The 17,759-nt window shown below is 36.0% G+C and overlaps 1 protein-coding gene across 1 annotated transcript; it reads right to left on the bottom strand.

The window, feature by feature from the left end:
* Positions 1 to 12,887: 12,887 nt before the first annotated feature.
* On the bottom strand, positions 12,888 to 14,219 carry LOC113338319 (protein LIGHT-DEPENDENT SHORT HYPOCOTYLS 5-like). The gene has a single exon (XM_026583759.1). The coding sequence runs from the start codon at positions 13,770 to 13,772 to the stop codon at positions 13,053 to 13,055; it is 720 nt and encodes a 239-aa protein (XP_026439544.1). The 5' UTR covers positions 13,773 to 14,219; the 3' UTR covers positions 12,888 to 13,052.
* Between the last annotated feature and the right edge of the window lie 3,540 nt (positions 14,220 to 17,759).

Below are 17,759 nucleotides of genomic sequence, written 5' to 3' on the forward strand. Positions count from 1 at the left end.
GATCCATGTAAGGTGATCTTCTTATTGTGATACTTAAAAGAGATGCTGAGTTTAGAGAAGTTAAAAAGCACATCAACTAATGTCTTGAGCCAATCTGCTCCCAACACAATTTCACAACCTCCCAACGGTAAGACTCTTAGATCTTCTATAAACTTGTGTCCTTGCATACTCCATTGAAGCTTAGAACAGATGCCAGTACTATATGTCTTGTCACCATTGGCAATAGTGACCAACATTAAAGCAGTTGGAGTTACAGTGCAGCGTAGAGCAGAAGCTAAAGTGCTATCAATGAAGCTAGTGGTGCTGCCAGAGTCAATTAAAATGGAAACCTTATGCTTATTTAGAATACCAGGGATTCTAATTGTTTCACCTGCAACTGTACCAGTGAGAGCATTGAGTGATATCTCTATGTCAGAGTGAATTGGAGATTCAACAGCTTCCTCAAAAACTTCCTCCTCTTCTTCAGTATCTTGTGACTCAGAGTTGTCCATTTGAAGTGCCCTGGCATATAGACTGCATCACAGTTGTAGCATAAACCTTGGTCTCTTCTCTTATGCATTGCCTCAGGAGTAAGTCGCTTAATAGTAGGACTTGCAGAGTTGGATTTAGATTGAGATGGAGAAAAGGACTTTGGTGTAGTTGGTGCAGATTTAGGTGTTGTCAGTATTGGCTTAGGAGGAAAATTTGGTGAACATTATGGTATGTTGTTCTGAAAAGATGTATTGAATGATCTGGTAAATGGTTTAGTTGCGGCAGAAGCAATGTTAACTTTCTGCTCTTGCAATCTTGCTACAGAGAAAGCGTCAGATAGAGTCTCGGGATGAAACATAGATACAGATTTACCAATTTCCTCTTTTAGACCACTAAGGAAACTCATGATAAAGTAAGTTTCAGTAAGAGTTGGATTCATATTAAGAATCAAGGCTTTCAGAGATTCAAACTCCTCATAATAATCATCGACAGTTGAACTCTGAATAAGTTTATTAAAGCTACCCACAAAATTTTCCTCAATGGGGTTTTCGAATCGAGCACAAATATAAAAAGATAAATCAGACCATGTAATACGAGGCCTATTGACTTGAAAATTTAAGAACCACTTTTCAGCTTTACCTTCTAAGTAGATCGAAGCAATATTGACCTTTAAGTGCTCTTTTGTACCATTGATTTTGAAATACCTTTCACTCTTTTGGATCCAGCTCCTTGGATTATCACCATCAAATCTTGGGAAATCTAACTTGGGTATTCGAGAATGATGATAGTGAAATCGATTTCCATGACTAGCATCATGAGTTTCACTCTGAGAACCAGTAGTCTTCTCAGGATTGTGTTGAAGGAAGTTTGATTGCTCGATGAGATGTATAAGATTATCGAACTTGGTGGTTAAAGAAGCAACTGAACCACCTAGATATGTGAGTTTTGTATCAAGAACTACCTGAGATCCTCTCAGTTTTTCGATCTCTTATTCGACTTCCTTCAAAGTTATGGCGAGGAAAAAAAATTTGGAACATTTAAGGGTGGGAAGAACGTCTCGGATGCCAATTGTTGTATGCGTACAACAAATTAACAACAGTAATGAAGAATTGATGGATAAACTGATAATAGGAACTCCTAAATCAAAGATTCAGGCTATAATCTGAGCTGAATAACAACACAGCCATTAGTATTTTCTTACAACGTTCATAACCTGAGAAACAAATGCTTCTCAGACATAAATAGACCAATCACTCAACCCTAACAATCACATAATCAGGGCACGACAAGTGCAGCCGATCCAACGGATCAGAAAAAATATTTATAAACACTGAGGCACTCAGCTAACTGTCTAAGGGGAACCCAAAGCCAACTAGTATGCAGACTAAGTATGCAACATTTTACTCCGATGTAGGCATCATTTTCTCCTGGTTCTTAGATTGTTTAGCTGTATATTTATTCGCATTTGGCGAGTTTACCTGATTCTCACCATTTGCACATCCATTTTATAGCAGTAACTCGCCTCGCCAGAATCTCCCACGATCTATGCGATCTTATCGAGTATTGGGAACCTCAGGTTTTGGTGGTATGTGGATGCAACTCCTTTGATTCCATGAACATAGAATCGTCCGAAGATAGCGGCGTAGGTGAGACTACATCAACGACAAATAAAGTGATCAAGGTTAGAATTCTGCCCACCTGAATATCCAAAGTGATCTCGCCTCGAGATCTGGTTGAACGAACCATTAAACCCGAATATATTATATGTTGAGAGGATGGGATACTCAACTTTTAGACCCATCCTTTGAAACGTCTCATAGAACAGTATTTCTACTGAACTTCCTCCGTTGATCAGTATTTATGGAAACGCCCAGGGCAATGTCGTTGATTTTCTTGGGCTTGGGAAGTGCTATGGTCATCGTTACCACAAGGGGATTGTTGTCATTTATATTGTTAATCGGTGCTTCAAAGGATGAGAATATGATTGGTTGCTTCATCCAATCCTCCATGGGTGGTTCCTTCGCAACAGTAAACAATTCTTTTCCTTCAAAATTTCGTTTGTGAATTCGTCTCGTGGTGACACCTTTGAAGGTCAGTGTCATGGTTGCCGAATGGGAAATTGCGTTGCACCCTTAGTACTATGCTTCCCTTGGGATTTCTACACGATGTACCAGATCCCTTGTTATTGGTGGATGTGGTGGTGCTGCGATTAACTCTTGTATCTTTCCATCATCAATTATTTCCTGCACTACCCTCATCAAATCTCTACACGAGTTCATCAAGTGGCTGTAAAATTGATGGAATTCGCATAATTCCACCTTATTTTTTTATACCTTCGGATTGTTTACCTCTATTCCATGGAAATACAATTTGATATTTCCCATCGATCTTTTTGAAAATCTCTGAGATAGGAGCATCCAACTTTATGTATAGTGGGTCTACAAATTTTCCATTCTTGTGTTGGGAATGGTCTCGCCCTTTCCAAATTTCACTTCTTTGTTTATCGAATCGTGCTGACTCGCTATAGATTCTTTCAGGTCCTTAGGTTTGTACCTGCGAGGTTTGTGGTTCCACAACATTAGTCCCTCTGCTACTTCCTCATCGGATTATCTTATCGTATGTTCCATCTTGGAGTTCCTCGAGTATCATATAATTCTCTTGAATCTCCCTCAGTTTTCCTAAGGTAGGTGGTATCATCCCATGAATATCGGGTCTATTTTTTTCAGAATATTTTTGAAACCTAAGATCGCATAGGCTTCAGAAACCTTTTCGATTTCGGCATAAAGTTTTCTCCATCTCGTGACCAGTGACTATAAGAATCTTTTGGCCATATATTGAGCTGGAACAACATGTCAATTCCTGCCTTGATTTGATTTTTATTCATGTAGACCTCATCAAATAACTCATACAATTGATTAAAAGATGGTACCGACTCCTCCAGTGGGTTATTGAACAATATCAATGCTTCTTCCTTAAGACTGGCTGAGAAGAATTTCACATCACTATAGGCTCCATAGAGTAAGCGTTATCCGATAAGATCGTAGGTGCTTTATCATATGCCCTGTTCCGCCAAATAATTTTGAGAAGTTTGGAAGAGAAAATTTCATCGCAAATGGTTTGGATAGCAGGCTCTCTTCTAGGGGGATTAACCTGCCTCTTGAATGACCTTTGCGAGATTCTATCCTCCCTTCTTTCCTGTCACTTCTTTGTGCATAGTTTCTAGCTACTTTATTCTCTCGTGAAGAGCCTCGTCGTTTTCCTTTACTTGGGTCGTTTTCCTCCTGCGAGATTCTCGCTCAGATAGATAGAGGTCTCGGGTTGACAATATTGTGATCATCCAGAATTTCCATCAGATAGTTCGTCTGTATGCACATACTTCATGATTCGAGTAAGCTCCCTTCTTGACGTTTCTCTTCGTCTATAATTTCCTCCTGACGATCCTCCAGAATGGTCTTGGGTTCTGACCTCGACCTACGTTGCTTATTAACACGCTTATGTCTCGGATTGACATCATATGATCCCTACGAGTGGCTAGGTACATTGTCTCTGACCTTATTTATTTCTCCCGGGAGTCTACCTTCAGTGGCTTCATTCGAGGTATCGGGCATGTCTATGTGTACCTCGTTCTCCAATCTTTCTAGAAGATTTTCTTCCTCGGGTGCCTCCTTCGGGGTTACAGGGGATTCCTTCTTGGCCTTCGCTTGGTTTTTTCAACCTTCTGTTCTTTTTCTCAAGCCTCCGGTTTTTCCGTTCTAACTTTATCATTTGTTCATCTTGCGCTTTCTGCATTTTCACGATAGCCTCTAAGGATGCATTGTTATTATCGTGACTGGATGAGTCCTCCTTTCGTATCGCCACGTGAACTAACAGGTTTGGTGATCCACCGTTTTGGGTTAAATGAACTTCTTCGAGGACCTCAAACGAGGCACCCCTTTCTTCAGAGTCAGATTTATCTATGACCCCTTCAAAATATTGATTATCATGATGTCCCTCTCCTGGACAGATCTCAGATGGTATAACCTCTCCTGGATCCATCGCCTCTAATCCTTCTGACGGTAAACCATTGATTCCTCCATTGTTGGCGCGTGTAGATCGTCGCGTTACCATAGTCTTCCCTGCCAGAAAAAGAAATAATACTCAATTTGTCTTTTCCTTCTGAAAAATGGGACCCTAAATCTACCGATCCAAGTCAGTTTTTAGACTGTTTTCTATAATTTCAAGTTCAGAAAGACTTAACAGTTGTTTTGTAATTACTTAAAGATGATAACAGAAACATTCCCCAACTGGATAAAGTGTTGGTGTCAGGATCAGGGTTTTTTTTTCCTCTTTTCTCGAGTAAACTACCTCCTCCTACACGTTACCTTTAATAAGTAGAACTAGTTATGACGCTTAAGAACCTTTTTCCCATTTTTGGAAATGTTTCTTAAGGCCCACAAATTACAATTTCTTCTCAACATTTTTGACTTGTTAAAAGATGATAATATACTCGTTAACCTTTCTTCACTATTAGATCCGAGTTTCTAAAAGGGCTTTCGGGATGTTTGAGTTTTGTGAGGCAGAGATACCTCGAAAAATGCTCTTAACCTTGACACTTTTTTTGACTGTCATATCATATTTTTGCTTCTACGAAGTCTACATAGTTAGATCTCTTTCCAACCCGATCGTGGAGGAGATTTTTTGAACTTCTACAAGAAGTCGTAGAAATCTCTAACGTTATAACCATCAATTCTCGTGAGTATCTTTAGGAAGGTGATAGAAATAACTTAAAAGAACTTTAAATCATAAAAAAAGTGATGTTCCTTAGATCTGGAACTTTTGATGATCTTGGAAGACTTTTCAACTATGAAATCGTATAGATCTCGCTGTGTCCAACATCAAATCTTTAAGTTTAAATAAATCGATGGAAGAAAGAAAGAATTTTTCTTAGGGTTTTGAAAAACTTTCAAAGGAGGTAGATAACATCTTTATACCTCCTTGTTTCTAGCGCCAAACTGTGATAACATATTTTGTGCATACCACACCCAAATAGATCTAACGACTAACAAGGTATAATCAAACAAGTTATGAAACAAACATAAGATGTAAATAAGAACATAAAGTAAACAAGAACACAACTACATAACGTGGTTCGGCCATGAAGGCCTACATCCACAGTGGAAAATATAGTTTTTATTATTATTTCGCAAGGTCTTACCCTTTTCTCAAAACTATAAGTATTTTTCTTTCTTTTTCTCAAACTCTAAGCTTTAAGTCTAACTCTCAGTAAAGAAAAGTATCTTAAAGAACATGTCCATCTCCTGCTACATGGACCGATATTTATAAGCAAATAGACTTCCTAAGGAATGATATGGTGTTTCTCTGTTAGTGTATGTGAGGTACGTCTTCTCATCGCTCGTACGGGCTCTCTGTTACTTTCCTCTAAGGTGCGTCGTATTGTTTCTTCGTTGGGTAGCCTCTTTGATCGCTCTTTGTCTAAGTCTCTGACACAATATACCTCTTTTTGTAGTCGTGTCGCATCTTTTCTGTTTTTTCATTAAATGCACTGCGTCCTTTCGAACTTGACCGTCAGTGTGATTTGACTATACTTTACACGCGTCCTTCATGAGGCGAAGCGGTAGATATCTTGACTCTGGTGTAATCACTTTTTGTGCCCTATTTGACATATCTTACTCACCTTCTTATCTTGTAATCGCTTCCTGCGATGCTTACACGTTGCAATCGAATATTTTACCCTCATAATTATTATCTCCTGTACACCTTTAACATTACTTTTGTCTACCTCTTCAAAGTATAGTTCTTATTTTCCTCCCTTTTTAAGTTTTATCTAGTCTTTTGCCACTGTTCCATACTCACTCCCAAAAGCTTAACAGCTCTCCACATCGACCAGATATTCAAACTTTGTTCAGTACCGATGAGAAACCAAATGTTATTTTCACGATTGATTGACAGGGGATTATGTTTTTGCCAAGAGTTTCTTTGCCACATCTCTTAAAGGAACTTAAGTTTGGGTTAGGTCAACATTCATGAGCCAACACAGTCAAGAACACACGTGTAACTTTTTTTTTTTTTTGGTTCTGTTAGGCGACTTGAGTCTCTTGCAGGAGCCTTTGAAGAGGTCAACATTTAAGCAGCTACACCACATTAATTAAGATTAGGGAAAAATGAGCACACCACTAAATTATTTTCGGGAAATGAGCATTTTCTTTGAATAAATCCATGCACTTATCTTAAATATTATTTGCATGATTGTATTATTTTTGTAAGAGAGTGTGTTCGTATGCTTGGAGCCTCTGAAAGGGGGGCCATGCTGATGAAGAAGGACGGTGTCTTACTTGGAGGCAAATAGATTAAGCATATATTCCTTTCATACTGCAATACCCCATCACATTTAGGCCCATACGTCATTCATTAATAGTAGAGTAGTACTACAACTCTCTTCTCTGTCTGTCTAGCTAGACAAGACTAGTCACTAGACTATTTTATATATGCAGGTGCTTTAATTATTAAAACAAAACCAATTCCCACCCTCTACTCCCCATTCTCTATTCTCTATTATTATGTGTTCTTGTATTCTTGTGTGATTGTGAAATGAACTTTGTCTCTGAGTCTTAAATTACTATATATATGGTACAATTGGCTCAGATAAACTATGGACATTATGGCGTAGATACGTGAATGAACAAGAAGACTCAAAACTCAAATCTAAATTTTGAGTATATATCATTCACACCCAATTATCATCAGAGTAATTCTAGATTGTCCGAGAGTTATTTAGTGAATTTAACAGTAAGAAAATCTAAGTATGGTTTGGCACTGAATTCGAGGTGAAAATTTTTATTTTTTTTTATCCGAACCTTTCATCTATAACTTCGATGAAGGAAAATTTTATTCAACCAATTTTGTTCCAGGTTGACGGAGAGTTCTTCCATGAAGTTCACCGTTAAAATTCAAGTATGGTTTGGGCAGTGACTTTATTATTGGGATACCAAAAATTTAAACAGAATCTCATCCCTTGTCTAACATAGAGACTCTGAAAAAAATTCCTCCAGTAATTCTGTTCTAGTAAGACCAGAACATAGATATCTGAAGTTTTTGAGGTGAAAACACAAGCAATCTTTTCTAGTAAAGGGATATTGAAGTTTTCGACCTCAAAGTTCTATGTCCCGTATACAACAATCTTACTTTTGTCTTTGTGTTTTATCCATTAAAGCAAAGGAAATTTAGAATGAGAAAATAAGACATCAGTTAGCTATAGGGTATTTAAGTTGTTTTATTTTATTTTTTTGATCGGCATTTGAGTTGTTTTATTTCTTAAATACATTATCTTACGATTGTTTGCTTGATTGCTTCTTTATCTTTTGTGGTTTTTTGTACCATTAGAATATAATGCAATAATTCTGATGATTATAACATAAATCTTGTGCAGCATTATTAGTATAGAATAAAAATATAATATGACAGAAGCAAATCTACCAAAAAAGAAAAAGAAGAACATAATTTCTTCAGTCAAGTTAAAGCAGGGACGGACCCAGGAAATATAAATTTTCTTTTAAGACCCGGATTAGAAGCTTGGTCGAACAAAAAAAAAAAAATTAGGTTTGTGGACTAGCAAGACCACCCGGACTTTAGCCCCCTTTAGCCCAGGGGTAGGTCCGTCCTGAGTTAAAGACCATTGTGCACGAGGATAAAATCTGCAAAAACTTACGCAAATGGATTACAGTTTTAAGAAACCAAAAAGAACTTCTTTTATAAAACAAATTCATAGGTAAAATTCAGTGAATTTAAAACGCTTCCAATATAAATAGATGAAATAAACGCAAAATTTTAAATTAATATCAGGTATAGTTAGTAATCGGCAATTTGCAATTTTTATGGATGCGTAATATTTCTGCTAAAGAAATGATTAATTATTAGTGGGATTTGTCTTTAATTGTAAATGATATGAGCCGATGCGCGCCCAATAGTAATAGTTTAATTGTAGCATTTAGCAGTGTTTGATTAGTTAATTAATTAAAATTAGTATGAATACTTTACTCCAATATTCAATAATTTTAGCAGATCATCACAATGATTATAAAAAATAAATAAGTAATTAACTAATATTATGGAGGGTGAAGCTAGAAGAAGAAAGGTTAAGAGTAGGACACTAGGCTGATGGTCTTTCATTATCATTCTGATGATGATGATGTAGTTGGCCGTAGAGGTTACTGCATTAATAATTAAGAAAAAAAAGTTGATGAATTATGTTTTGCTTATAATAATTTGTCATAAGATTTTTCTGAATCAAACTATTCATCAATTTCATGCAAGTTGTTTTCAATTAAAATCATAATACTAAGCAAAACAAATGAATTATCTTCCCTGCTGCCAGAAGAATTTACTAAATTTCTGGAGAAATCACGGGTACTAAGCAAAAATGACAATTTAATAAAATTTAGTAATTCCCGTAACAACGTTTGATCATTGAAATTCGGCTTTCTCAATCCAAAGAGAGAGAGGACACCTGATGAACATGAAAGTCTGAAACTGATGAAAGTGCAGAGATATATTTTGTGGGTCATGAAACATTACACACACATTTGAGGGGACCAGAGTGATTTTGTTCTTGCTTAAATGATCCCATGCCGCCATTTTTCCACTCATGAACAAAATGACTTATGATTTATGAAGATACATGAGACATATACTAGGAATTAACAGAACCAACAACGCATACCAAATATTTAAGACCTAACTTTGATTAGTCAAGCTAAAAACATACATCTCCAGTAAAAGTAGTAAAGGGATCACGCACATAGTCATAACCTGAGTTCGAAATTCGTCGATATCTTATCTAGACAGAAAGATTGATCAAGTGTTTATTCTTGGATAATCAGATGGTAAAGAAAGAACAAGAAGCTAGCTACCTCTATATACGGTGTTTCAATTTCCTAATTTGCTTTATTTTTTCTGTATAAACTAGTTATGGGTCTATTAGAATCTTGTCTCCCCTAGCGACAATACACAGAGTTAGCTGCAGATAGATAAGAAATTTTAATGGAAATGATTGAATCAATTCTAGCTAGGTTTCTCTTTTGAGCAGTGGCCAGTGGGTTAAATGATTGAGGCTATTATTAGTGAGGAATTATTGTGTATATATATTCTAAGTAAAGTTATGTGTTATGCATCAAATAAAGTACTAATTCAAAAAATCTACAACCTAAAATTTGATTTATTCAACAAAATACAATTTTATTAACCACTAAATGCATGCGGCCGATATATATGTAGCCTTGTGGAAAAATATGTTGGCCTGAAAATAAAATGGGCTTTTTACAAAAATAGGCCCGTTTTTTTGGTGCTTTTCATTTTTAGGCCACTTTTTTTATTTATTACTAGACTAGGCAAGTTTTGACCAAAAGTGATGGATGGAAAGTTAGCTGCAGTTATCTTCCAGCTGTCCACATCTTCTTAGCTAAAAAGACGTTTTAGTCCATCAAATCTATTGAACATTCAGTGCTTGCTGAACTCATTGAATTGCCTGAGCATACATCATCAGTAAAGAAGCAACGCTGCACCGGTCGGAATGAATGCAACAGACATTACAGAAAAGTCCGAAGAATGGGAATGGCATTGAGACTGAAGGCCCTTTTTGCCTTCTGAATAGTGACATAAAATTGGAACATGTCCCTAACCCAGACAATTGCCTAACCTAAAGCTTACAATTTAGTACAGTATTTGAGACTTCAGACTTTCGAGACGGTGGAAGCATAAGGGTGGAAAAAAAAGACAAATAGCAGAATCTGCAGCTATTCCTCGTCTTTTACGTCAGGCGAACTTAGGCGCATGCCCAAAAATAAATAATGTGCATAACTGCTTATGCAGTAAAATCAACTATGCATAACTGCGTAACTTATCATGCATAACTTGTTATGCAATAAAAGCAAACATGCTGAACTGTGTAGCTTACGATGCATAACTGGTTATGCAGTAAAATCAACTATGCAGAACTGCGTAACTTATCATGCATAACTTGTTATGCAGTAAAAGCAAACATGCTGAACTGCATAACTTGTTATGCAGTAAAAGCAAACATGCTGAACTGCATAACTTATCATGCATAACTGGTTATGCAGTAAAAGCAAACATGCCGAACTGCATAACTTATTATGCATAACTGCTTATGCAGTAAAATCAACTATGCATAACTGCGTAGCTTATTATGCATAACTGGTTATGCAGTAAAATCAACTATGCAGAACTGCATAACTTATTATGCATAACTGCTTATGCAGTAAAAACAACTATGCATAACTGCGTAACTTTGACTGCATGACAAGTTATGCATTGTTTAGAGTATCTGCATAACCTGTTATGCATATGAAGTTATGCCTTCCCAGATGAGTGTTATTAAATCATGTTGCAGTTTCAGGAGAACTTTAGAGATGAGTACAGTGCAATAGAGTTGGAACTCTGTGAAAATCGAAACTAAAAGATTGAATCGAAAATATCTACATTGATCGATAACCAAATAGACAAGACAGACATCAACTTGGGAATAATGGTAGTTACAGCCATAATATTCGATAACCAAATAGACAAGACAGACTTGTTTTTGCTTCAAAACTCAATATTGCAAACAAAGCACGATGTGCATTTTAAGGGACTTAATCATGCTTCTTAAGGTCATAACCAGGAGTAAACTGGTACACTTAACTTAGCCATAATTTCAGTACATGATATAACTAAAATAGTAAATCCTGATTAGAAGTACTTACAGCATAGAAAACTGCAACTAACTCAGATGGTGTCAATGTCCAGACAATATTTCCATCGGTGGCAGATATTCCATCAATAACCATAAACATTGCACCAAAAAAGTATGAGTATGCAGTCACTGAAAGACTGGTCGGATACTTCAGTAGCAGCGGAGCCTGGAATATGTATGCCATACACAAATCAGTATATACAATTTCAAATACACATCTTGGTTCATTCTCAGTTTCATAACCATTTCAAAATCATCTCACCAAACCCATACTTCCTGCAACATCTCATTCATTCAGGCCATCCCATAACACCTACAGTTTCATCTACACAAACAACAACACCATTCTCTAGCTATCAACACCACCAATCTACGGTTCATGCATCTCATACAATTCTTTCACTGAGAAGAACAATTACCTCAAGATAAATCCATTCCAGCAAATATAGTTCAATTCTTGTTCTTTCTTAACTGGATTCTGCAATTCATCTCAAGGCTACAACATCCCACCAAATTATTTCATCCAACACCAAAATACTCCCATCATCACCAACAGTTCTCAATCTTCATAACAAATTCTATCGAACCCTTCTCTCGGTTTCCTGACTTCAATCAACTCCAGCACCACCACCAATCTTCTTTAATCTTGAATTACTCTTCATTGTTTCCATCAATTCAGCATCAACAGCTTCTACATACTCTTCTCATATAACTGAAATCACCAGCAAACCCTAATTCTTTGATTCATCTTCAGGACAGCTTCAATCAAACATCAATTAGAACAAACCCATCTTCTAACTTCTTCTTATTCATCCTCAAATTAAACTCTGATTCCATTTCTCAGAAACCGTAACTCAATTCCCAACTATTCTCCCAGAACTGCTTCATATCATCAATTCATCAACAACCCCTCTTTTCCTCATCCATTAAGATCTCAATTCATTTCTCAATGTCATGCCAAACCCTAACTCTGATTTTATCATATTAATCCCGAAACCGTAAAATCTCTAATTGATTTTCTTCATAAACCTCAACCACACCATCTTCTTCAACAATCATACCACCTCAACATCTGATGTACTTAGATAGACATAACACACGACTCGCAGAGAGCCAGCAGAAAACAAACGGAGGATGATATCAGGAGAATCATTCAAAACCAGCACCAAGAACCCAATTTCAGTTCGAATTCAACCCTAGTCTTCGATTATCGAAACCATCACTGCCAAACACCATCAATACTTTCTTCACAAACTGAACCTTAATCTACTTTGCTTCTCAATTTCTATCAAACCATTTTTCTTCACTAATGAGCAGAAGAAATAAAACGGAAGGAGAAGAAAACAAAGAAGAAGAAGATAAGAAGAAGAAGAATGAATGAGATCGAACACGTGACTGACACACACGTGTGAAGGACATTTCAGTAATCTTACCACATGTATGAGATCTCCCTATATGATATTTTGGCGAGATATTGACAAGTCAACGCGATAAATTGACCGAAATGGTTAAAGTGGATGGAATCGGTTTAACTTGCCTAGTTTTGCAAGAAAGAAAAAAAGTGGCCTAGAAATGAAAGTGAGGGTCCAGACGAGGTCTACTTCCGCATATAATCCAAATAAAATCATCTTTCAAGATCATCATCTCAACTTGGTTTAAAGAGAAAAAATTACTACCAAAATTCTTTCACCATGGAACGAGAGATTATCAAATTATAAAAGATGGAAATTCGCCAAAGTATATATATACTTAACTCAAAATAAATAATTAAAACGATGAAAGCATCAATACTTTTTTGGATGAATGATCATGATGGTAGTAGCTAGCATGTATCTTAAGATGTTGTTCTAGTAGAAGTAGTAGGTGCAGTGTGAGCAACAGTTACAGCTTCATCACCACCACCGCCGCCGCCATCAATCACTACCTGAGCTGCCGCAACGGCCACCGTACTAGTCGTCGCATTCGGCAACACTGTGGCGGTTGATGTTGTAGTTGTATTATTCGTAGTAGTAATAGTAGTAGTAGTAGAAGTCGGTGGTCTTTTTCTTTTCTTCTTCTCATAGGGAATTCCTCTAGCTTTAGCTTGACCTTCTCTAACTTCCCTTAGATAAATTCTAACAGCTCTAGCACCAAAAGGATTAGATTCAGGTCTACCACCATTTTCTTCATAAGCAGCTCTTAATCTACCAATTAGGGCATCAAGACTACCCCAAGCTTGTTTCAAAGGACAAGCACATGGTGCTGGTGGATTTGGATGTCCAAAATATGTACACCCGTTCAAGTGCACTTTGGTTTTACCAAACTGATCTAAATATTTCAAGAATTCAATAACATGTGCTCCACTACACCTTGCTAGGGATAGTGGTGGTTTGTGATTCTTTAAATACTGTAAGAATGTATTCCAATCTCTTCTCTTTTGTGATTCATATCGACTTGGCGGTGCCACTGATCCTGTACTTGCTACAGCAACTTCACTACTTCCTCCTCCTCCTCCTCCTGGTACCTGATCACTTGATTTTGGTTCACCACCACCACCACCTGATGTTGAAGCCATCTGTAATAATAGAAAGAACTAAAGAAAGTGAACTGTTTTTGTTTTGCTTTCAACAGTGGGTTAGTTTGGATCTTTCTTTTCTCTTTTGACTTTCCTGTATATATATATATATATATATATTTTGTTGATTGAGAGTTGTTTCCTCTTTCTCTCTACCTGCTTTTCTGGTGCATGTTTCTACTTGTTTGTTCCTCTCATAGTTGGCTTCAAGTTGTGTAAATTAAGAGGGCCGATAGAGATCATGTGAATGAATGAAGCTGGAGAATTTGATTTTGTGAGACCCTCTCCTGCTTGTGTTTTTGTTTTCCTCCTGGCCTTTATTGTGGCCGAGAGGTTCTTCTGGTTGATGCAGAAAGAGAGAAGGAGGAAGAAGAGGGGGGAGAGGAGATGGGACGTAAACAAGGATGTAATGGATGAATGAATGAGAAAGGAGGAGAGTGACTACTACTTACTGGTATTCATTCACATGTTGATGGCCCCCTTTTCCCACTTTGACCCACCCCTAGCTGCCTCCTACTAAATTCTCTACCCATTCTCTCACTCCAAAATTCGAATAAAAAGAGAGACAAATTAAAGTATGTGATTTTCAACACAAAGACCTAACTAAATGGGTTTAATAGTCGTCCATGATATTTGAGGCGTAGTGTAGGATCTCTTTTCCTTCTATTCTTATTTTTGATAAATGAGATTAAGATGGTCTAACATCAAGCATTATGGTTTAGTCTCTAGTAGAAATCTAGAGAAATTTTGTTGCACTTTAGTCAAGAGCTAAATCATGGCTTACCATCACTGCAACACTATGGTTTAGTCTATGACTGAAATCTAGAAATTCTTTGCTTCATTTCAGCCAAGAGCATGAGCACTGTAACTCGGCAGTGCTGGTAAGTCATAGCTTAACTCACAAAAGTTAATTATACGTACTGTGCTGGTAAGTCTTGGTGTAACTTACGAAAATTAATTATACGAAGTGTGCGGCTTAATACTCTTTTTTAGTCCTTTTATTTCTTTAACCACGCGTTTTCAATCAAACGCAACCACACGGTTTAGTTTGGTGGAAAATTCGATTTCACCCAACACTATTCTCACAGAACTGAGTATCTGCATACTTAACGTAGCCTAGGACCATGATGGTTGGTTTTCTTCCTCCTCTTGGTACAAAAAAATTCAAACACTATAGTGCTTGCTCTATGTGAGTTCGACTAAAAGTGTTGAGTTGCATGCTGAAATGAGAAGAAAAATAATATATATGCTTGAATCTAGTCTCTCATGAAATCAATCTATCTTTGTTTTTGTACGAGTCCACTAACTCAACAAATTCAAATATCTTAAATAATTGATGATTAATTATTATTGTTTTTAATAAGATATCGATTATGGAAGAAACCTAGGGAGGAAAATAAAAATCTCAGGTAACTAGTTACCAGATTGTAGGCGGTAGACATCTTTGAGATTAAATTTTGATATAATCTTTGGGTCAAAAAAACAAATATGAAAATCCCTCATTTAAGTTCAAGTGCACGAGATTCGTGTCCGAGTGTTGGTACAATCACCAAATGACTGATTGTTGGAAACTATATTACTTACAAAAAGATAGCTAACTAAATCAATAATGAATGTACCCTTTTAAAACTTCTTTTGATTTACTTTGGCAAGCAAATTTATGAAAAAGATCTAGCATTTTCCTTCGATTAACAAATTATGTAAAAAAATTGATTTTGACAACTCTAATAACCAACTATCCTCGTACCACAAAGGCCAATTTTCTCATAAAAGAAAAATTACATTTTGTTTTCCATTCACGTGTTATTCTCAAAGATTTTCTCATCTTTTGATAAAGATTTCAATTTGGATTTGAGTTTTATGAATTTTCATGTTCAACTAATATTCAAGAAAGTAAGCAAGGAAGAAAGAAATATCACAAAGAAAATATTTCATCATAATATTCTCTTCGTTGTACGACCCAACTCAACAAGAGCCCTACCAATAACAAATCACGAATAATTTAGATGCAAACACTCAAAATAAAACAAATAAATACTTGAAAGCTTTATTTTGAAATAAAAAATGAACTAATACACTGAAAATCAATAAAAAGGATTAAGTGCCACATAATCTTGATTCCAAAGGCTAATCGGGACAAGCATGCTTGCATGGGATCAAAGCCCAACATAATGCTGCAACCCAAATTTGGCCAATTATTCAGTTAATTTAGTTGATTAATCTCTTGATGGAATTGATGAAAATGAGTTTGATCAGTGATTGAACGTACCTATGTTTGAGTATAAATAGCAAGTTTATTATGGGCTGCTTAAAATTAGGGAACCCTATTTTACTATATTTGGGATCATTTTGTAAACCCTTAAAACAAATGCAGGAAGGAAGAAGAAATGACATCTGAAGTGACAACATACATAACTGGGTCAAGTCTGCACCATTCATTTCTCTGTAGTACGGTAGTACCCACTGAATTGGAGGTTCAAACTACAATTAATCGGATCAGATGAGAATCCGAATGGCACTTAACTGGGCATAAATTCTCGGATTTTCCCAATCGCAAGTCAATTCTCATCCGCTGACAATCAGTTAGACCGTATTAATCCGTTAAAAAATCTCGATTTCGAGACATTCTATTTTATATGAATTTTGGTACACCTTCAATTAATTGATATCTTAATAGTAGCCGTGCAAGAAAATGGGTTAGAGATTTGGCCGCGACTGGTGGATTCTAGAAAATCAATGGGTTAAAGTAAGTGACCTACCCAACATGGAATTTCATCAATAGTGAAAGGCTGCTAATGAAGCGTTTTCGGGTGCACGAAGACCTAATGTAGTAGTAGTATATCTAGCGAAACAGACGTTTGCTAAATTCGCAACAATGACCTCAAAGTAAACCAGAACTAGAAGTGACTATTTAAAAACAAGGGGTTGTATCCCTGTATAGAAGATATATAAGCTTTACAATGGATTCCAAATGTCTGGTAAAAGGACATCTTTTTTCCTTGGTGATGATGGGTATATAATCCAAAAAGGATACGAGGACCCGAGATATTGATTCTGCTGTTCAATCAAAAGATATCTCTAGTACTGGTAGACTCGTAGTGATATGAAGTTATGAACCGTGATATAATTTCATATTTTAGAGTTAAATTAACGTGTTAGGGTATAATATCATAAACTTGCTTAGCACGACACCATATAAATTTACAAAATACATACAAAATTGTTCGACGTCATGGATTATATTATTATAAGGGTTTGTTGTTGTTCGATTATCACATGAAATGAAACAAAACTTTACTAATGTTTTTTTTCCAGTTCCATCTAGTTTATTTTGTTGTAAAATATTGTTATCATTTATTAATCACAAAATTGGTTAAAAAGACCAAAATCAACAATTTCTGGGTGAAATAGACATTTAGATTTTGATACTGTTTAAATGGATAAAAATGTAAAAATAGTCGGGATGTAAACAGTTTCATCCTACCCATTTTCAAATATTTTTTCTTATTTTTAATTTACATCATGATGCATCCAGTTTTGCTATTTTTTAAGTTTAAGTCAAGATGAATCCAGTTTCATTCTTGTTATTTTTTTGGTGTCCATTTCACCCATACTAATTTTTACTCGTCCATTTGAACCATGTTTTAAAAATATTTGGACAAATGACCCAGTTTTCGTTCATTAATGGCCCAAAAGAAGATTTTGTACTATAAGAATTGTTTAAATATATTTTACGATTATATATTTATAGATAATGATTTGTTTCTCAAATTATACCATGGATATTCGCAAATTTTATACCACTGGAAAACATTTTAAAACACCAAGTTAACGAATATAAACATGGCTGTCAGATTACACATATTTTTTATACTACCAATAATCAATTAAAAAGGTAAATTTAGAAATATCCATGGTATAGTTTGAAAATTCTAAAAATATAAACATGGCTGTCATCTTGTTTAATAATGTAGGTCATTTATTAGT

Source organism: Papaver somniferum, unplaced genomic scaffold, assembly GCF_003573695.1.
Source record: "Papaver somniferum cultivar HN1 unplaced genomic scaffold, ASM357369v1 unplaced-scaffold_19, whole genome shotgun sequence".
Taxonomy (NCBI): Eukaryota; Viridiplantae; Streptophyta; class Magnoliopsida; order Ranunculales; family Papaveraceae; genus Papaver; species Papaver somniferum.